Source organism: Eubalaena glacialis, chromosome 2 (genome assembly GCF_028564815.1).
Source record: "Eubalaena glacialis isolate mEubGla1 chromosome 2, mEubGla1.1.hap2.+ XY, whole genome shotgun sequence".
NCBI lineage: Eukaryota > Metazoa > Chordata > Mammalia > Artiodactyla > Balaenidae > Eubalaena > Eubalaena glacialis.
In genome coordinates, this window is record NC_083717.1 from 64,612,644 (window position 1) to 64,635,491 (window position 22,848).

At 35.5% G+C, this 22,848-nt stretch overlaps 1 protein-coding gene across 9 annotated transcripts in view; it reads left to right on the top strand.

Annotated features, from left to right (window-relative positions):
• Positions 1 to 22,848, top strand: part of MYO9A (myosin IXA) — a 279,267-nt gene that overhangs the window by 132,678 nt on the left and 123,741 nt on the right. For all 9 annotated transcript variants that reach the window (XM_061180112.1, XM_061180113.1, XM_061180111.1 and 6 more), the window contains one exon: positions 3,169 to 3,288. In XM_061180112.1, coding sequence (XP_061036095.1) covers positions 3,169 to 3,288 — 120 coding nt within the window. The remainder of the gene's footprint in view (positions 1 to 3,168; positions 3,289 to 22,848) is intronic.

The window sequence follows — 22,848 nt, forward strand, 5'->3', positions numbered from 1 at the left end:
CAAATGGGACCTAATCAAACTTACAAGCTTTTGCACAGCAAAGGAAACCATAAAAAAACAAAAAGACGACCAATGGAATGGGAGAAAATATTTGCAAGTGATGCAACAGACAAAGGCTTAACCTCCAAAGTATACAAACAGCTCATACAACTCAACAACAACAAAACAACAACCCAATCGAAAAATGGGCAGAAGACCTTAATAGACATTTCTCCAAAGAAGACATACAGATAGCCAGTAGGCACATGAAAAGATGTTCAACATCACTAATTATTAGAGAAATGCAAATCAAAACTACGATGAGGTACCATCTCACACCGGTCAGAATGACCATCATTAAAAAGTCTACAAATAACAGTGTTGGAGAGGGTATGGAGAAAAGGGAACACTCCTACAGTGTTGGTGGGGATGTAAGTTGGTACAGCCACTATGGAAAACAATATGGAGGTTCCTCAGAAAACTAAAAATAGAATTACCATGTGATCCAGCAGTCCCACTCCTGGGATCATTACTTGATTGACTTTGGGAGGGGTAGGGGTGGTATTTACCGGAAGGGAATGAAATAACTTGCTGAGGTGATGGAAATGTCCTGTATCTTGATTGAGGATTATATGATATAACTGTTTGTTTAAGCTCATCAAACTGTATACTTGAGATTAGTGGAGTTTACTGTATGTGAAATATACCTTTAAAAAAATGGCCCTAAGGCCTGGGAGCTGGCATTATAGAAACTATTATAGGATCAGAGACATGGCTTCAGGTTTGAATGATACAGTGGAGCTGGGATTGAGCCCCTGTTTTATATGGTGTAGGAGCTTCAAAGAGCTTGAACTTTTCTGTCACTGAAAAGATAATTGTAAAACTCTGTCTGTTGGCCTTGCCTAAAAGAACAAGAAGAATCATATCAGTATGTGTTAGGCCTTAGATAAAGTTTGAAAAAAAAGTTGCCTAAAAAAATTAGTGCCCCGTATCTTCTTCACCATGCAAGAGGATTTATGCTGTTTGTTTGGTGCATAATCTCAAACTAAGAAATTATGAAAACTAGGCTAGGAACTTAGCATAAGAAAACACTAAATAAACCTCTTTTAAGAGTTTGAGACTCCACTGAAAATGTACTTATAAAACCATCCTAGGAAACCAAACCACCTTGACAGGGAGTTGGTACACACAACAGAGAGGAGTATCACTTTAAGGTTTGGAAATAGTATTATAGTCTGTAAAGCAGTGTTTAAAATTGTTAAAGAGTTAAAAGAAGGCATAGAAAGCAGAATGAAAGAACAGAAGTTAAAAAAAAACCAAAACCCTAAGTTGTAGGTATGATGATGAGACACAAAACAGTCAGTGAGACACAAAACAGTCACAGATATAAAATTACCCATATCCAAATGGCATTGCCACAATTTATTTAGATAAAATAGAAAATTGAGTACAGAGGCTGTAGTCAAGTTGAGCGAGTTTTAATTGAAGATTACATAATAATTTACTATATTTAATATTCTGAACTCTTATATAAAACACTTTAATACCATAATCTTCTTAAATTATTTCTGACTAACAGTATATCATTAGCTATTGAAGGGCCTGAAAGTCTGTTGATAACTTTCAAAAATTACAATTTGGATGGAGTATGAGTAGAACTCACCAGGTGGTTTTTTCCTCAAATGGTCCCCCTCAACTGATGGCTTACCCTAACCCCAAGCCCCACCCTGTTACTAACCAAGTGCAGCCTCATCTGAGGCTAAGCCTTCCTTCCCCCGCCAAGAGTCCTGTGAAGGAGGGGATTATTGAGAATAGAATATTTTTATTGAGGTATCTTTTGACTAAGAAATGATGGTAACTTGGTAATACTTGTCTCTTTTTGAAACATTGAACATGTACAGCTATGGACTCTCTGTACTGGATAAATGAGATAGTGTTTTATTAGCTTACTTTTTAATTATAGGATACGAAATGTTTTTTTTTAATTTTACAAAAGCCTGATATATCTATCTATATCTATATCTATATCAGATATCTGTTTCTATATCTGTCTATCTATAATCTGATGTTACGGTATCATGAGATACTGTCTCTTTAACTAAAACATGGATGCCTATTCTCTGGATGTAGATATTCAGTTTAAGGAATTATAGTTTGGTTAAACCATGCAAACCTCTTTGAATTACTCTGCTTCTGTTTAACTTTTAAAATGATTCTGCCTTGAGAACTATTCATAGATAGTATCTTATTCCTAGTTATACAGTAAATATGTACTAATGGAACTTTAGTTCATAATTATGTGTTGCTTAATTTGCCTCCATCTATTGTTAAACTATTCACTTTTATTTTTTAAAGGCAAACCTACATACATTTGAACTTCATGTCCTAACTCTAGAGATGTTCTTGTGTAAATGATACTTGACTCCTCCCAAACCTGGAAAACCTGAATTCTCTTTTAAATCCATTTATTCCTAATATTTATGGTACAATCTTCCTTCCCTCTTTACTGCTCGAGTGTCTCACTGTTTCAGTAGCACTAATCTGGGACTTTGGTCCTTACTTGAGTGTGCCCTCGTTCCTTTCCTTCCAATAGTTGATTCTGACAGATTTTCCAGCTTTGTTTTCAGATTTATAAGTACAGAAGTGCTGCTGGGTTTTCCTGCTCTACAGTGCTTTTCTTCCTACTCTTTCGACATTGACACACTTGGAATTCCTACAAGTGTGGTTAATTGCGAGATTTGTGAACGTTTAACTTTTGGTAAATTGTTTTGGGTATATTTCTCTTTGGGGTTCCATCAGTGTTTCTTGCATTGTTGCCAACTCTGTGCTAATTATATTTCAGACCTGATAAAAATGAGTCCATTAAAAAAAAGACACCATACAATTGTTTTTGAAATTTCCCTGGTATTTTAAATTAAAAATTTTTAGTATGATGTTAACTCACAACACTTTGAGTACTGAAAAAGGATACTTTTGAATACCTGAACAGGACCTTTATTTTTTCCTATTGTTTTTGTGTAATTTCCTCAAATTAATTGGAAAAATTATTCACATTTAACCCCAATTACTTGATACATTTTTATTTACTCTTAAGATAGTTGGCAGCATTGTTCTTGATTCTCTATTGGTTTGGGCTTATATAATGTCTTTTTCTTTTCTCCATTTTTTGTTTTTCTTTTGCTTCCTAAGGACATGATGATACAGCGCCATGTGCAGTTTTGAAAAGTATGGATAGTATTAGCTTTCTCCAACACCCAGTCCACCAGAGGAGCTTAGAGATTCTGCAGAGGTGCAAGGAAGAGAAGTACAGTAAGGCTGCAAATCCTGATAAATAAACTCTGTGTCCTCACATCCATTTGGAAATGGAAACCAGGAGCATTCTACACCTGGGTGGGATGTAAATAGCTTAGGCAATGCGACCTCTATAATCCTTTGACCAGTGAGTCTCAGGATACTTCCATTGAGACTTTCATTCTTTTTTTTGAAAAAGTTGATATACCTGTTCTTTTAACTTGGATGACTTTTAACTTGGATGACTATTTGTGATCCTTGAGTTGTTAATTATACTTGGTTACAGACTTTGAATTGGTTTCTGCTTTTGACTTTTAAAGTATCCAAGTGATGAGTAAAAATGAATAATGATTTTTTCCGGTTGTTGTTTTTTTTTAACTTTATTGAAATCTAATTGAGGTAGAGTAAACTGCATGCCAAAGCATACAGTTTGGTAAGTTTTGACATACATATGAACTCATCACAATCAAGATAATTAATATATCTAACACTGCCAACAGTTTCCTCTGTCTCTTGAGAATTCCTGCTGGTTTTTATGCTAATTTACACTTGAATTTTAACATCAGCAATATTGCTTTCATTGGCAAATTCACTTAGTTTGACTATAGTCCTCCTATCAGATTTTATCATGTCTGATTTAGAGCAAAGCCACCACTTAATGTTTTGTCTTAAGGAAGAATGACAGAATCATAGAGGGTGTTCTCTTGTTTTTTTTTTGTTTGTTTGTTTTTTTATAAAATTGGTGTAAAAAGATGCCCTTGGTCTCCATTTTCTCCTTTTCTATTTGTTGTACTCATTCTGCATGAAAATGGTTCTTTTGCTTGTTGTGGGATAACAGTTGTTTGGCTACTGCTATTGCTATAGTGAGAATAAAGAGATCCTTCAGAATACTCAAAGCCTAACTCAGCAATTTGCATATAATGGACTAAATTACTTATGTAGTCTGTTCTGAGCTTTTTACAAATCACAGATTTACTTTGCTAACTTCACAGTTTTGTGATTGAAATTCCATGGAATATTAGTATTTAACTATCAGTGAAAGGAGAATATAAGTAGAATTCCTAAGAGCAAATGTTGTGGGTTCTTTCTTCAGTTCTTACTTATGCTGTCTTGGTATAAGAAAATGTGTAATGCATTTTGAAAAATGTTAAAATATTTTCTCATTTTAGAAGAACAAAGGTAAGTATTTCATTTAAAAAAGACATCTTCAAATGTTGCTCTTAATTATTGCTATTGTTTCTGAAAGGTATACAAGTACTTATTCCAAATGTCCATCTTCCTTTTCTTAATCTTTTAATCCATGGGACATGATTGAAAGCAGTCTACAAATCTTTTGGAGGGAACTTAAATTAATTCTTTTTAACTTTTAAATAATTGCAAGTAGTTTATTTGCTTCGTTGATTTTCATGACTCTCAGCCTGACAACCCCAGGCCTAATTGTATTCCAGTTAGGTATATATGGGTGTAGAATAGGAAGGCACCAGTTTCAGCAGCAGCTGCATAAGGATATTGTACATTGTACACATGCAAATTTATTTCTACATTTGTGGAAGTTGGGCTTTTCCATTACTTTAGGTAGTTTATTTTCCATTATAGTACTGCCAATAATTAAAATTTTATAATATATAAAATGATAAATTCAAGTTTGGGAGATTGTTTTTATAAAACCGGGGGACTACTAGCCTTAGGTAATAGTAGTGGTGAATTGGTGAGGTGAATGAACCCTGCCACAGGTAACAATGATAAACCCTGGAAAAAAATGTAAGGTAACATTATTTGAAAGCACTGGAAAAGAGATCAAAAATACTAACAGACCCCAAAAGACCAAAAATAAGCACAGAAACTAGTGGGGAGTTTATTCTTTAAAGTAACTAAGTAGTGGGTAAGAATTGTGAATTTGTGGCTTTTTGCACAAGGTTCTCCCTAACTCCCATAGCTCCAGAGACAGAAAACCACAACCATACTGGCTTGAAGTGTCAGAGGATAAAGTTGAGGAGTAGCAAAGAAGCTTGAAATTTAGGAGGAAAATCCTGGAATGGAGAGAGCTGCCAAAGGCTAAAACTCAAAGTTAGAGTACGAATTCTGCCATCCATACCCGGCTGACTGTTGTGAGTATTCAGGGGAGACCATAGGAGCTCTGTCAAAGAGCAATGCAAACCAAATAGGAGATAACCTTGGAAAGACACAACTGCAGTAGGTGAGATTTGCAAGTTTACTGATTTTTTTTAACTGAGGGCTTTTTGTATCTCTGCATAGCTCCTCTTGGGGGATAGCTGAATTCTTACTGCCTTAAGTTGGAATCCCATAGGTAGAGGTGAGAGAGAAAGAAGCAGAAAAATATTGGAAGAAATAGTGGCTGAAAACTTCTCATGTTTGAGAAAAACTAGCTTGGAGATTCAAGACAATCTATGACCTCCAACTAGAATCAATACAAAAGAAAACCACAACTAGACACATTATAGGCAAATTGCTAAATGCCAAAGATAGAAAGGAAATCTTGAAAGCAGCCCAGAGAAAATATGGTACATTAAATACAGGGGAATACAGGCATACCTCAGAGCAATTTCAGAGTCAGTTCCAGATCACTGCAATAAAGCAAATATCACAATAAAGGGAGGTACATGAATTTTTTTGGTTTCCTGGTGCATATAAAAGTTATGTTTACACTATACTGTAGTCTGTTAAGTGTGCAGTAGCATTATGTTGAAAAAAGCAATGTACATACCTTAATTTAAAAATACTTTATTGCTAAAAAATGCTAACCATAGTCCGAGCCTTCAGGGAGTAGTAGTTACAGCAAAGATCACTGATCACAGATCACCATAACAAATATTATAATAATGAAAACTCTGAAATAGTGCAGGCATTATCTAAATGTGACACAGAGACACTATGTGAGCAAATGCTGTTGGAAAAATGGTGCTGATAGACGTGCTCAACACCGGGTTGCCACAAATCTTCAATTTGTAAAAAATGCAGTATCTGCAAAGCACAATAAAGTGAAGTACAATAAAATGAGGTTTGCCTATAATGATATGGTTAACACTTGTCTTCTTATTAAAAGCAATGGAGGCTGAAAGATACCCAAAAATCATAATTAAAATCCAACAAAACAATTCAAGACCCAAAAACAAAAGCAATGTTCAGGCAGTTGCTTAATTTATAGTTTGGGTCCAGACAAGTTAATTGTCTGTTAGAAGAAAAATCAAGGCTGCAGGAAAACATAACAATTCATTGTTGTTACAATGTATTATCCACAATGTCCAATCATCAGTTAGGAAAAGTATCTTTCAAAAATGAAGCTGGAATAAAGATATTTTCAGATAAGCAGATAATCTGAGGGTATTTGTCACCGTAGTGTGTTCTATGAAAAATGATAATGGAAATTCTTTAGGTTAAAAGCAAATGACACCAGATGGTAATTTGGATGTATAGTAGAGGCTGATAAACTTTTTCTGCAAAGGATCAGATGGTAAATATTTTAGGCTTTGTGGGTCATATGGTCTGTTGAAACAACGCAGTTCTGCTGTGAAAGGAGCTATATACACAATACATAAATAAATGAGCATGGGTACATTCCAATAAGTTTTATTATAGACACTGAAATTTAAATTCCATATAATTTTCACATGTCACAAAAATATTCTTCCCTTGATTTTTTTCCTCAACCATTAAAAAAATGTAAAACCATTCTTGGCTCTCAGGCCATGCAAAAATAGGCAGTGGGTTTGATTTGGCCCATGGACTCTAGTTTGCTGATCCATGAGTTACGGGAAGGAATAAAGAAACGAGAGGTAATACATATGTATAAAAATAAATGACTATACATATTTTCTTTCCCTCTCTTAGTTCTTTTAAAAGATATATGATTATTTAGGGTAAAAATTATGACACTGTTCTGGTGGTTTAAAATGTGTCCACAAATTTTTTGATACTCCTCCCTTCAAAAGGTATGTGCTGTACTTAGTGATTTGCTTCTAAAATGTAATGTGGCAGAACTGACAATGTGTGACCTTCGAGATTAAGACATAAAAGGTATTGTGGCTTTTCCTCCTCCATTTCATTTTTGGTGCTGCCACCTTCTCTCTATAGTGATTATTCTCTGAGATTTGCAGGGAGGAAATTAGAAGAGTGGGGAAAAATTAGGGTTCTTGGGAGCATGAGCTGAAGCCCCACTTCCACAAAGGTCAGGAGCCCTGGAAAAGGGAAGGAATAAGATGCTGGGGGAAGAGGGAGAGAGAGAGGGTGGAATAGTAGAATGCCACTTGAATTTAAACCCATACTTTTGACCTTCTTGGGACAATGGAGATTGTGATGTTCCTGAACAAGATGAAGGACCAGCAATTGTCAGACAAGGGCTTGTCACCGTCCTGATGTGCCTGCCCTAGTGTCCATGACCTCAGGCATCAGTATGGTCGCACAAATGATTGAAAATTTAAAGTATGTTGTCTGACCAAAATGGAATTAAAATAGAAAGACATCTGAGAAATCCTCACATATTTGGAAAATAACATGTATAAGTAACTTATAAGTTAAAGAAAAATTTATAAGGGCAACTTGAAAATATTTTGGTCTGAATGATAATGGAAACACAGCATATTACAAGTTGTGGAATGCAGCTAAAGAAGTGCTTAGAAGAAAACCGATAGCTTTAAACCCTTATATAAGAAAAGAAATGAGGTAAAAAATCAATGATCTAAGCTTTTACTTTATGAAGCTACAACAAGAAGGGCCTATTAGAGCTAAAATTACTGAATAGGAAGCTGACCAACAGTAGAGAAAATCAGTGGAAACCAAAGGTTGGTATTTTGGGTTTTTTTGTTTTTGTTTTTTGTTTTGTTTTCTTTTATTTATTTTTTTTATACAGCAGGCTCTTATTAGTCATCAATTTTATACACATCAGTGTATACATGTCAATCCCAATGGCCCAATTCATCACACCACCACACCCCCACCGCCCCCCGCCGCTTTCCCCCATGATGTCCATACGTTTGTTCTCTACATCTGTGTCTCAGTTTCTGGCCTGCAAACCGATTCATCTGTACTATTTTTCTAGGTTCCACATATATGCGTTAATATACGATATTTGTTTTTCTCTTTCTGACTTACTTCACTCTCTATGACAGTCTCTAGATCCATCCACATCTCTACAAATGACCCAGTTTCGTTCCTTTTATGGCTGAGTAATATTCCATTTTATATATGTACCACCTCTTCTTTATCCATTCGTCTGTCGATGGGCATTTAGGTTGCTTCCATGACCTGGCTATTGTACATAGTGCTGCAGTGAACATTGGGGTGCGTGTGTCTTTTTGAATTATGGTCTTCTCTGGGTATATGCCCAGTAGTGGGATTGCTGGATCATATGGTAATTCTATTTTTAGCTTTTTAAGGAACCGCCATACTGTTCTCCATAGTGGCTGTATCAATTTACATTCCCACCAACAGTGCAAGAGGGTTCCCTTTTCTCCACACCCTCTCCAGCATTTGTTGCTTGTAGATTTTCCGATGATGCCCATTCTAACTGGTGTGAGGTGATACCTCATTGTAGTTTTGATTTGCATTTCTCTAATAATTAGTGATGTTGAGCAGCTTTTGATGTGCTTCTTGGCCATCTGTATGTCTTCTTTGGAGAAATGTCAATTTAGGTCTTCTGCCCATTTTTGAATTGGGTTGTTTGTTTTTTTTAAATATTGAGCTGCGTGAGCTGTTTATATATTTTGGAGATTAATCCTTTGTCCGTTGATTCGTTTGCAAATATTTTCTCCCATCCTGAGGGTTGTCTTTTTTGTCTTGTTTATGGTTTCCTTTGCTGTGCAAAAGCTTTTAAGTTTCATTAGGTCCCATGTGTTTATTTTTGTTTTTATTTCCATTACTCTAGGAGGTGGATCAAAAAAGATCTTGCTGTGATTTATGTCAAAGAGTGTTCTTCCTATGTTTTCCTCTAAGACTTTTATAGTGTCTGGTCTTACATTTAGGTCTCGAATCCATTTTGAGTTTATTTTTGTGTATGGTGTTAGGGAGTGTTCTAATTTCATTCTTTCACATGTAGCTGTCCAGTTTTCCCAGCACCGCTTATTGAAGAGACTGTCTTTTCTCCATGGTATATCCTTGCCTCCTTTGTTATAGATTATCTGACCATAGGTGCGTGGGTTTATCTCTGGGCTTTCTATCTTGTTCCATTGATCTATATTTCTGTTCTTGTGCCAGTACCATATTGTCTTGATTACTGTAGTTTTGTAGTATAGTCTGAAGTCAGGGAGTCTGATTCCTCCAGCTCCGCTTGTTTCCCTCAAGACTGCTTTGGCTATTCGGGGTCTTTTGTGTCTTCATACAAATTTTAAGATGATTTGTTCTAGTTCCGTAAAAAATGCCATTGGTAATTTGATAGGGATTGCATTGAATCTGTAGATTGCTTTGGGTAGTATAGTCATTTTCACAATATTGACTCTTCCAATCCAGGAACATGGTATATCTCTCCATCTGTTGGTATCCTCTTTAATTTCTTTCATCAGTGTCTTATAGTTTTCTGCATACAGGTCATTTGTCTCCCCAGGTAGGTTTATTCCTAGGTAATTTATTCTTTTTGTTGCAATGGTAAATGACTGTGTTTCCTTAATTTCTCTTTCAGATTTTTCATCATTGGTGTATAGGAATGCAAGAGATTTCTGTGCATTAATTTTGTATCCTGCAACTTTATCAAACTCATTAATTAGCTCTAGTAGTTTCCTGATAGCATCTTTAGGATTCTCTATGTATAGTATCATGTCATCTACAAACAGTGACAGTTTTACTTCTTCTTTTCCAATTTGTATTCCTTTTATTTCTTTTTCTTCTCTGATTGCCATGGCTAGGACTTCCAAAACTATGTTGAATAATAGTGGTGACAGTGGACATCCTTGTCTTGTTCCTGATCTTAGAGGAAATGCTTTCAGTTTTTCACCATTGAGAACGATGTTTGCTGTGGGTTTGTCGTATATGGCCTTTATTATGTTGAGGTAGGTTCCCTCTATGTCCACTTTCTGGAGAGTTTTTATCATAAATGGGTGTTGCATTTTGTCAGAAGCTATTTCTGCATCTATTGAGATGATCATATGGTTTTTCTTCTTCAATTTGTTAATATGGTGTATCACACTGGTTGATTTGCGTATATTGAAGAATCCTTGCATCCCTGGGATAAATCCCACTTGATCGTGGTGTATGATCCTTTTAATGTGTTGTTGGATTCTGTTTGCTAGTATTTTGTTGAGGATTTTTACATCTATATTCATCAGTGATATTGGTCTGTCATTTTCTTTTTTTGTAGTATCTTTGTCTGGTTTTGGTATCAGGGTGATGGTGGCCTCATAGAATGAGTTTGGGAGTGTTCCTTCCTCTGCAATTTTTTGGAAGAGTTTGAGAAGGATGGGTGTTAGCTCTTCTCTAAATGTTTGATAGAGTTCACCTGTGAAGCCATCTGGTCCTGGACTTTTGTTTGTTGGAAGATTTTTAGTCACAGTTTCCATTTCATTACTTGTGATTGGTCTGTTCATATTTTCTACTTCTTCCTCGTTCAGTCTTGGAAGCTTATACCTTTCTACGAATTTGTCCATTTCTTCCAGGTTGTCCATTTTATTGGCATAGAGTTGCTTGTAGTAGTCTCTTAGGCTGCTTTGTATTTCTGTGGTGTCTGTTGTAACTTCTCCTTTTTCATTTCTAATTTTATTGATTTGAGTCCTCTCTTTTTCTTGATGAGTCTGGCTAATGGTTTATCAATTTTGTTTATCTTCTCAAAGAACCAGCTTTTAGTTTTAATGATCTTTGCTATTGTTTTCTTTGTTTCTATTTCATTTATTTCTGCTCTGATCTTTATGATTTCTTTCCTTCTGCTACTTTGGGTTTTGTTTGTTCTTCTTTCTCTAGTTCCTTTAGGTGTAAGGTTAGATTGTTTACTTGAGATTTTTCTTGTTTCTTGAGGTAGGCTTGTATAGCAATAAACTTGCCTCTTCGAACTGCTTTTGCCATATCCCATAGGTTTTGGATCATCGTGCTTTCATTGTCATTTGTCTCTAGGTATTTTTTGATTTCCTCTTTGATTTCTTCAGTGATGTCTCAGTTATTTAGTAACATATTGTTTAGCCTCCATGTGTTTGTGTTTTTTACGTTTTTTTCCCTGTAATTAATGGATTTCTAATCTCAAAGTGTTGTGGTCAGAAAAGATGCTTGATACGATTTCAATTTTCTTAAATTTACTGAGGCTTGATTTGTGACCCAAGATGTGATCTATCCTGGAGAATGTTCCTTGCGCACCTGAGAAGAAAGTGTAATCTGCTGTTTTTGGATGGAATGTCCTATAAATATCAATTAAATCTATCTGGTTTACTGTGTCATTTAAAGCTTCTGTTTCCTTATTTATTTTCATTTTGGATGATCTGTCCATTGGTGTAAGTGAGGCGTTAAAGTCCCCCACTATTATTGTGTTACTGTCGATTTCCTCTTTTATAGCTGTTAGCAGTTACCTTACGTATTGAGGTGCTCCTGTGTTGGGTGCATATATATTTATGATTGTTATATCTTCTTCTCGGATTGATCCCTTGGTCATTACGTAGTGTCCTTCCTTTTCTCTTGTAACATTCTTTATTTTAAAGTCTATTTTATCTGATATGAGTATTGCTACTCCAGCTTTCTTTTGATTTCCATTTGCATGGAATATCTTTTTCCATCCCCTCACTTTCAGTCTGTATGTGTCCCTAGGTCTGAAGTGGGTCTCTTGGAGACAGCATATATATGGATCTTGTTTTTGTATCCATTCAGCAAGCCTGTGTCATTTGGTTGGAGCATTTAATCCATTCACGTTTAAGGTAATTATCGATATGTATGTTCCTGTGACCATTTTCTTAATTGTTTTGGGTTTATTTTTGTAGGTCCTTTTCTTCTCTTGTGTTTCCCACTTAGAGAAGTTCCTTTAGCATTTGTTGTAGAGCTGGTTTGGTGGTGCTGAATTCTCTTAGCTTTTGCTTGTCTGTAAAGCTTTTGATTTCTCCACTGAATCTGAATGAGATCCTTGCCTGGTAGAGTAATCTTGGTTGTAGGTTCTTCCCTTTCATCACTTTAAGTATATCATGCCACTCTCTTCTGACTTGTGGAGTTTCTGCTGAGAAGTCAGCTGTTAACCTTATGGGAGTTCCCTTGTATGTTATTTGTCATTTTTCCCTTGTTGCTTTCAATAATTTTTCTTTGTCTTTAATTTTTGTCAATTTGATTACTATGTGTCTCAGTGTGTTTCTCCTTGGGTTTATCCTGCTTGGGACTCTCTGTGCTTCCTGGACTTGGGTGGCTGTTTCCTTTCCCAGGTTAGGGAAGTTTTTGACTATAATCTCTTCAAATATTTTCTTGGGTCCTTTCTCTCTCTCTTCTCCTTCTGGGACCCCTATAATGCGAATGTTGTTGCGTTTCATGTTGTCCCAGAGGTCTCTTAGGCTGTCTTCATTTCTTTTCACTCTTTTTTCTTTATTGTGTTCCACAGCAGTGACTTCCACCATTCTGTCTTCCAGGTCACTTGTCCATTCTTCTGCCTCAGTTATTCTGCTATTGATTCCTTCTAGTGTAGTTTTCATTTCAGTTATTGTATTGTTCATCTCTGTTTGTTTGTTCTTTAATTCTTCTAGGTCTTTGTTAAACATGTCTTGCATCTTCTCAATCTTTGCCTCCATTTTTTTTCCGAGGTCCTGGATCATCTTCACTATCATTATTCTGAATTCTTTTTCTGGAAGGTGTCTATCTCCACTTCATGTAGTTGTTTTTCTGGGGTTTTATCTTGTTCCTTCATCTGGTACGTAGCCCTCTGCCTTTCCATCTTGTATGTCTTTCTGTGAATGTGGTTTTTGTTCCACAGGCTGCAGGATTGTAGTTCTTCTTGCTCCTGCTGTCTGCACTCTGGTGCTGTACAAATGGCCAGTACATCAGACTACTCTTGTATGTATTCCAGAATTTCTGTCTCAGGTCCAAAAATATGTCATCCTTTTCGTGGAGAATACTCATACCGAAATAGAAGGCAGAGATGTACACCAGCCCACTGAGCGCCTGGTCACACAGCACCTTGGCCAGGATGGCGCGCAGCATGCACCCCGGCAACACACGCTCCAGCAGGCGCAGCCACACATAGTTGAAGTTTGTGTGGAAGGCCACGGCCACGGTGGCCACGTGTCACGTCTGCCACCTGTCGGCTGGCCCGGCCCGCAGCCGCTGCTGCAGCGCGTCGCCAGCTGAGAAGAGCGCAGCGTCCAAAAGCTGGTATTTTGAAAAGAGCAATGAAGTTAATAAAGCTTGAGTCCAGCACCATTCAATAGAACTTTCTGTGAGGGTGGAAATGTTCTCCAACTGTGCTGTTCAAAACTGTAGCCACTAGCCACATGTGGTTGTTAAACACCTGAAGTTTTTAAAAAATTTTAAAACTGAAGTTTTAATTAAATCAGTTTAAATTTGAATGGCCATGTATAGCTAGTGCCTGCTGTATTGGATAGTGTAGTTCTTGCCATTCTGATCAAGAAATATGAGAGAAGACACAAATACTGTTATCTGAAATGAACAAGTAGACACAGTTACATATGGTATAGACATCAAAAGGTTGAGGAAAGATTGTGAACATTTATGCCAATATATTCAACAACTTAGATGAAATGGACAGATTCCTTGAATGTCAACAGTTATCAAAATTGACCTGAGGAAAAATAAAGAGTCTCTTTATCTGTTTAGTCCTGTATCAATGATTGGATTCATAAGTAAAATCTTCCCACACATGAAAACAAAAAAGTCCAGGCCCATATAGCTTCAGTAGTCAATTTTATTTAAGAAATGTTTTCGTTTTTGTTTTTTTTAGTTTTGGCTGTGGTGGGTCTTCGTTGCTGTGCACAGGGTTTCTCTGGTTGCGGCGAGCGGGGGCTACTCTTTGTTACGGTGCACGGGCTTCTCATTGTGGTGGCTTCTCTTGTTGTGGAGCCTGGGCTCTAGGCGCACAGGCTTCAGTCACTGTAGCACGCGGGCTCAGTAGTTGCGCCACGTGGGCCCTATAGTGCGCGGGCTTCAGTAGTTGTGGTTTGTGGCCTCAGTAGTTGTGGCTCATGGGCTCTAGAGCGCAGGCTCTGTAGTTGTGGCACATGGGCTTAGTTGCTCCATGGCATGTGGGATTTTCCCGGACCAGGGATTGAACCCATGTCCCCTGCATTGGCAGGCAGATTCTTAACCACTGCACCACCAGGGAAGTCCTTAAGGAATGTTTAAGAAAGCAATTATACCAGTTCTCCTCAACTCTTTCAGAAAACAGAGGAGCAAGTAGTACTATACAAATCATATCATGAGACCAGTATTATTACTCTAAAACCGAAATTAGATAGCATTACAAGAAAATTACAGTCTAATGTTCCTCACAGTGAGAGATGTAAAAATCCTTAACAAAATAAGAGCAGCCTGAATTCAGCAATATATTTAAAGAATAATACATGAAGACCAAGTGGAAATTCAGGAATAAAAGATCAGTTTGATATAGAAAATCAATCAATATAATGTATTATATATATGTATATAGAGAGTCATAATTTATAATATAGATATTAATCATCTAAAAAAGAAAAACCATATCATCTTAGTAGATGGATATAAAGAATTTGTCATAATTCTATGCCCATTCCTATTTAGAAACTTTTAGCAGCCTAGGAATAGAAGGCAACTTCCTCAACTTTATAACGAATGCACATGAAAATTCTACAGCAGACTTCATATGTAATGGTGAAAGACTGAGTACTTCTTCCGTGACATTAAGAACAAGGGAAAGATATCTGCTTTTGCCTCTCAGATTTAACATTGTACTAAAGGTCATTGTGCAACAAGGCAGCAAAAAGAAATAGGTACATAGATTGAAAAGGAAGATGTAGACAACATGATCATCTATATAGAAAGTACTAACGGGTTTAAAAAATGCTTCTTTAATCTGAAAAGTGAATTTAACAGTCTCACAGTATACCAGCTAAATATAGAAAATTAAATTGTAATATTCTAGCCATGAACACTTGGAAAATGAAACTTATAAATTCCATTTATATATCTGTGGCAGCCAGCTACAGTAGTTATTCCCCATTTATCCCCATCTTCTGGTATTTACAACCTTGTGTAGTCTCCTCCCACATTTTACCAGTGTTGGTCTATGTGACCTATAGGACATGGCAGAAGTAATAGTACATCACTTCCAAAATTGTTAAAAAAGACTACAGTTTCCATCTTAGGTACTTTCTCACTTGCTAGCTGTCTCTCGGATCACTGTCTCTTGCAGGATCAAGCTGCCGTTGTGAGTAGCCCTACTGAGAATCCCACTGAAGCCTCTAGTCAAAGGCAGTGGAGAACTTTGAGGCTTGCCTCTAAGGTCCTTCAGTTCCATTCTAGTTTTGAAATGACCACAGCCTTGGCTGACAGCTTGAATACAACTCATGAGAGACCCTGTCAGAACCACCCAGCTAAGCAGCTCTTGAAACCTGTTCCTCTACAAAGTCTGTGATATGACGTGTTGTTTTAAGGTGCTAGGTTTTGGAGTGATTTGATATGCAATGGATTATAATATAGCATACCAAAACATGAAATATTTAGGGATAAATTTAACAAAATACTGTTAGACCAGTATACAAGTGAGAGAAATTGAAAAATGCCTAAATAAATGAAGAGAGATACATATTTTTGTATTTCTGAGATGTCAGTTCTCCCCCAGATGGATCTGTGGATTGAATGAAGTCCCAGTGAATATCGAAGCAGATTTTGGGGTAGCAATTCATATGCTGATAACTAAAATTTATACAGAAATGTGGAATATCTAGAATGACCAAAACAATTGTGAAGAAGAATAATGAAGCTGGAAATCTTATACTGTATGATTTGAAGATTAAAATAATCATGACATTGTTCTCTTAGTGTAAGCAAGAGAGCAATAGAAACCTACTCTATAGCACAGGGAACTGTACTCAATGCTCTGTGGTGACCTAAATGGGAAGGAAATCCAAAAAAGAGGGGAAGTATGTATATGTATAGCTGATTCACTTTGCTGTACAGTAGAAGCTAACACAACATTGTAAAGCTACTATACTCCAATTAAAAATTTTTAATAATTTTAGAAAAATTGAATAAAATCCTTTTCTGTAGAAAAAAAACAAAAAACAAAGTCCAGGAAAAGATCTATACATATATTGTCAATTGATTTTCCACAAAGGCCCTCAGATAATTCAGTGGGGGTATATATAGTCTTTAAAAAAAAAAAACGGCACTGGAGCAACCTGTATATCCATATGTTCAAGAGAAGTTTGACCCTTACCTTATATTATACATAAAAATTAACTTGAAATGGGTCATATAGCTCTTTGCAAAGAACAAAACTATTAAATTGATAGAAGAAAGCCTGAGAGAAAATCTTTGCCGTCTTGGGACAAAATTTATTAGATGGGCCATAAGAGCATGAACTATAAAAGGAAAAAATTGAGAAATTAGAGTTCACCAAAGTTGAAAACTTCTACTTTAAAAAAGATATTGTTAAAAAAAACATAAAGCATATCACAGCCTGGGAAACAATATTCATAATAATTTATAATACATAACCGATAATGGACTTCAAAACAAAATATTAAAAAAACCCTCCTGCAATAATAAGAGAAACAGTTCAGTTAAAAATGGTCAAGAAGGGACTTCCCTGGCAGTCCAGTGGTTAAGACTCTGTGCTTCCACTGCGGGGTCGCGGGTTTGATCCCTGTTTGGGGAAGATCCCACATGCCACGCGGTGCAGCCAAAAAAAAAAAAAATGTTACTTTCTGGTTAAAAAAAAAATGGTCAAGGGGTTTAAGCATACACTTAGAAAAGAAGACATATGAATCATCTATAGGCGCATTAAAGATTACCAGCTTTATAAGTCATTAGGGAATGCAAATTATAATCACAGTGAAGTCACATTAACACCCTGTGTCATGGCTAAAATTTAAGAAGTTGACAGTACTGATGATGAGTATGTGGAGCACCTGGAATGCTTATACACTCTGCTGGCAATGTAAAATATAGTACAATTATTTTGGAAAACAGTGTCAGTTTTTTATAAAGGTAAGCATATGCTTTCCATATGTTCTCTCCACATAAGAAATGAACACATATGTTCACATGAAGACTTTTTATAGATCAAACTCTAAAATGTAATGTTGAGTGAAACCTTACACAAAAGAGAGCCTACTGTTTTATTCCACTTATATCCAGAAAATGCAAACCAGTCGATATGGACAGCAGGTTAGTGGTTGCCTTGGCCCAGGAGGGTGTGTGGGGGATTGTCGAAGAAAGGGCGTGAGAGAACTTTGGGAGATTATGGAAATTTTTCTTTTCTTTTTTTTGGCCGTGCCACACGGCATGCCGGATCTTAGTTCCCCCACCAGGGATCGAACCCGTGCCCTCTGCAGTGGAAGTGCAGAGTCTTAACCACTGGACCGCCAGGGAAGTCCCCGGAAATATTCTATATCTTCTTTTGGTGGCAGTTTTGTCTAAACTTAACTGACTATATGCTTATAATGAGTATGTTCTACAGTATGTAAATTTTACCACAATTTAAAAAATTAATTGCATATCATGAAGCCTGACATAAGTCATAGATAGATATCTAGAAGAGACTATTTTTCATGGAATTAAGCATACCAAAAATGAAAATATGTTATGGGAACCCCAGGAAGTGTCCACACCTTACTCATAACTTTTACCCAAGGAATGAAAATTTATATACACAAAATGAATTGAACAAGAATGTTTATAGCAGGGTTCCTCACAATAGCTCAAGACAGTACAAACCTTATATCCATCAAGAAATAAATGATAAATACAAAGTTGTATACACAATTGTATACACATATACAATGGAATACAACTCAGCAACAAATTACTGATATAGGGAACAACATAAATGAGGGCCGAGGGCCTCCTCGGGACCAGAGTGGGAACTAGCCAGCTTGCCTGATCTTGGGGAAGGCTTCAGTGCCGGGAAGACCTGACCATCTTTTGCTTTTTGCCAGGGCTGTGGCAGGGCACAAAGATTCTGACGTGGGGACCTCCACATTACTCTCAAAAGAGAGAGGAGAAACAGCCTGGCATTTGGAGTCAGGCAGTGCCAGGTACAAATTCTGGCTCTGCTACTTAGCCCCTGTATTCCTGTGTGTGGAAGATGTTGTTTCTCAGAGCCTCAATTTCTTTCTCTGAAAGGTAGTCCCTACTGCATAGGGACAACACGAGGCTCAAATGTGATAATGAATGCTAAAGCCCTTGTCTACTACCCACTGCAGAGATTTGCATTGAAATAATTTAAAATATTCTAAAAAAAATGTTATGTGATCAGAATTCTTGTTTGAAAATGGTAGACAGAAACAAATACAGGATATGCCAATACGTATTTTGGGGCAGCCTGCAGGAAAGTCAGGGAGCTATTTCTATTGAGTTGATAGAATAAGGCTATTTATCAAATTTAGGAAATCAATGTGGATAAACAAACATGAATGTCTGCCTTACAGACAACCACAATAACAAAAAATGATTCTTTTTTTTTTTTTTTGTCTGCTGCAAGTGGCTTGTGGGACTTTAGTTCCCCAACCAGGGATTGAACCCAGGCCCTCGGCAGCGAAAGCACAGAGTCCTAACCACTGAATCACCAGGGAATTCCCTGAATCTCTGTCTTCTAAAGTAGCACGAGAAACCTTTATCTATCAAATGAAAACTAACAAGGGGGAATATGGATTTGAAGAGTGACATAAAAGTGAAACAAAATACAAGAAATAAGTACTATGATTTAAATTAATAAAAATAGATTAACATCACCAATTAAAATCTCAAAATAAATTTTTCAAAAAGTTTAATTAAATGATATCTAGATTCTTAAAATGATAAAAATAAAAAGATGGAGAAAGCTATGTCAGGCAAAGGTGAACAATAGCAGTAAATAAAACTAGATAGTAATTTGAGCAGATCTTCATCAATAGAATTTATAAAAAGATTTAGTTGAGAAAGACAGAAGCTGAACTCACTAGGAAGTTTCGAGAAACTTGTAAATACAAGTTATTATTTTATAAAACTTAATGCCTAATTTGCTTGATTAATGGGAAGAAAATAAGGTGAAAATAAATACTGGGTAACAATAGCTGTGATAGGAAGGGGATGACTTGTATCAGAGATTTAAAGGTTCTCATACTCTTTAGAAAAAGAGAATAGAGAATTAATTTAGTTTAGAATTCATGAATATGTTAAAAATTCAAGAATAATCAAAGAAGAGAGTGTATATAACTTCCAAAACAAAACAAAGAAATCAGAATATAAAGAAAATAGTTCAGTAGAAGTCTGGGTAGAAGCATATAAGAATTAGGGTAGATACAAAACATAAAATAAGGCAGAAAAAATTCCAGATATATCAGTAATACCAATAAATTAAAATGAACCCAACTAAACAGTTTAAAAAAAGATTATGCAATTAAAATAAAATTCAGCTGTAAGATGTTTATAAGAGACAAACCTAAAGCATATGAACACAAAAAGATATGACCACAAAAATATAAAATATTCGAATAAAGTTGCATCAGAAAGTTTATTTCTTACTCTCTTGTACATTTTCCCACCCCCTTTAGGCAACTCCTCTTAAGATGTCTGTTACTATAAATTAATTTTCCCTTTTCTAAAACAGAAATGGAATCATACAGTATTCTTTTGTGTTCTGATTCTGTTATGTAACATAATTATATATGTATTCATTTATGTTGTTCCCTATATCAGTAATTTGTTGCTGAGTTGTATTCCATTGTATATGTATATACAATTGTGTATACAACTTTGTGTTTATCATTTATTTCTTGATGGATATAAGGTTTGTACTGTCTTGAGCTATTGTGAGGAACCCTGCTATGAACATTCTTGTTCAATTCATTTTGTGTATATAAATTTTCATTCCTTGGGTAAAAGTTATGATGGAGTTTACTGTGTCATAAAGTAGACATATGTTTAACATCATTAGGAACTATCAAACTTTTGGTGCTTTAAAGATGTTGTTCCATTTTCTTTTGTCCTACATTATTTGTGATGTTAACCTCAGATGTCATTCTGTTGTCATTCTTTCACATCTAATGTACCTTTTTTCATCTGGCTGCTTGAAGATTTTCTCTTTATTTTTTCATTTTCAGCAGTTTGACTGTGATGTCCCTAGATATGATTTATATTTATATTTATGCTGTTTGGTATTTGCTATACCTTTTGGACCTGTGCTTCATTATTTTTCATCAAATTTAGGAAATTTTTGGTCAATATTTTTTCAGAAATCTTTTTCTGCTGCAATTTCTCTTTTTCTTCTGAGACCCCAATTACATGCTCTTAGAATATTTGATATAGTCTCAGATTCCTCATATTCTGTGGATTTTTCTTCTATCTTTGTTCTTCCTGTTCTTCATATTGGATAATTTTTATTTATCTGATATCAAGTTCATTATGCTGTTTCAAGTCTCCTTGTAAAACCATAGAATGAATTTTTCATTTCAGAAAATTTCAGTTTTCAGTTCCAGAATATCCATTTGGATTCTTTTTACAGTTTCCATTTCTCTCCTGAGATTTTTCTGTTAGGTCATAAGACTGTCTTATACTTTAAGTCATTGAACATTATGATAGCAATTTTAAAGTCCTTTTATGCTAATTCCAACAAGTGAGCAATGCTGGGATCTGATGCTGTTGAAATGGGATCAAGAAGAAAGGTGCACAGGACTTCATTTTCTGATCTCAGTGGTCAGTTGCAAGTGTTCAGTATATTATTCCTTTAAAATATTTAATAATTAATGTTTAAAAAATCATTACACAAAGGGAAGTAACATGCATAAAAGAAACACCCTATTGTGTTTGCAAGGAAGATACGCCAAAAACGAGAAGAAAATTCCCGGTGAGCACTTTACAGTTTAAGAAGAATTTAAGAACATGAATCCAATAAAGGAGTAGCACAAATTTAAGACTATGAAATATCAGAATGATGTTGAAATAGGTTTTGAACTACTAAAACAAGTAGAGGCATAAGTCAACACCTATGTGATCTCAATAAATAGAGGAAACATATCTTAAAATTGCATTACTAATATTAAGGAAAGGCCTGAAATGATTATATTTCAATATGCAGAAGAAAAGAATTCATATGGAGAATAGAAAATGATAATTTGTCATAAGGATATTTGGTGTTCATGACTTAGGAACTGAATAAATGAAACAAAAACAATGCATTCAAATATGTAAGAAAATAAAGTTGTTCAAAGTTCTAACTGAATTTGTTGATCCCAAGACATATATTTTCCAGTAACAGTTTTTATGGGGGTATAGATGTATGTCTTCAGTTCTGTTGGGTATATACTTAGTAGTGGAATTTCTGGGTCATATGGTAACTCTGTTTAATTTTTTGTTGAACTGCTAGACTGTTTCCCAAAGTGACTGTATCATTTCACATTCAACAGTGTATGCAAGTTTCCAATTTTTACATGTCCTTGCCAACACTTACTATCTTCCTTTTTTATTATAGTCATGCTAGGGGGTGTGAAGTGCAATCTCATTGTAGTTTTGATTTCATTTCTCTGATGACTAATGATGTTGAGCATCTTTTTATGTGCTTATTAGCCATTTGTGTGTTGTCTTTGGAAAAATATCTATTCATACTCTGTTCATTTTAAAATTGGGTTATCTTTTGTATTATTCAGTTGCAAAAGTTCTTTTTATATTCTGGATTCAAGCTTCTTATCAGATATTTGATTGGCCATTTTCTGTTGATACCATTTTGTGGGTTGTCTTTTCACTTTCTTGATATAGTGTCCTTTGAAGCACAAAAGTATTAGATTTTGGTGATGTCTGGTTTATCAGTCTTTCTCTCTGGTTGCTTGTGCCTTTGGTTTCATCTCTAAGTAACCATTGCCTAATCCAATGTCAGGAATATTTACTCCTATGTTTTAAGAGTTTTACACTTTTAGCATTTGTATTTTGGTCTTTGATCCAACTTCATTCTTTTCCATGTGGACATACAGTTTTCCCAGTTTTTGTTGAAAAGATTATTCTTTTCCCATTGAATTGTCTTGGCACCTTTGTCAAAATTTAGTTGATCATAAATGTATTTCTATACTCTCAGTTCCTTTCCATTGATCTATTTCTCTATCTTTATGCTGGTACCATACTGTCTCAGTTACTTTATCTTTGTAGTAAGTTTTTAATTCAGGAAGTATGAGTCTTCCAACCATGTTCTCTTTTTTTCAACATGGCTATTCTGGGTCCTTTGCATTTCCGTATTAATTTTATGATCAGCTTATTCATTCCAGTAAAAAAAAAAAAAAAGGCAGCTGGAATTTTAATAGAGATTGCATTGATCTGTAGATGAATTTGGGGAACATTGCCATCCTAACAATATTAAGTTTTCCAGTCCATGAGCATGGATGGCTTTCCATTTATTTAGGTTTTCTTTAATTGCTTTTTATGATGCTTTGTAGTTTTTCAGTAGACATTTTATATTTTTGTTCAATTTATTCCTTTTATATTATTTTATTGCTA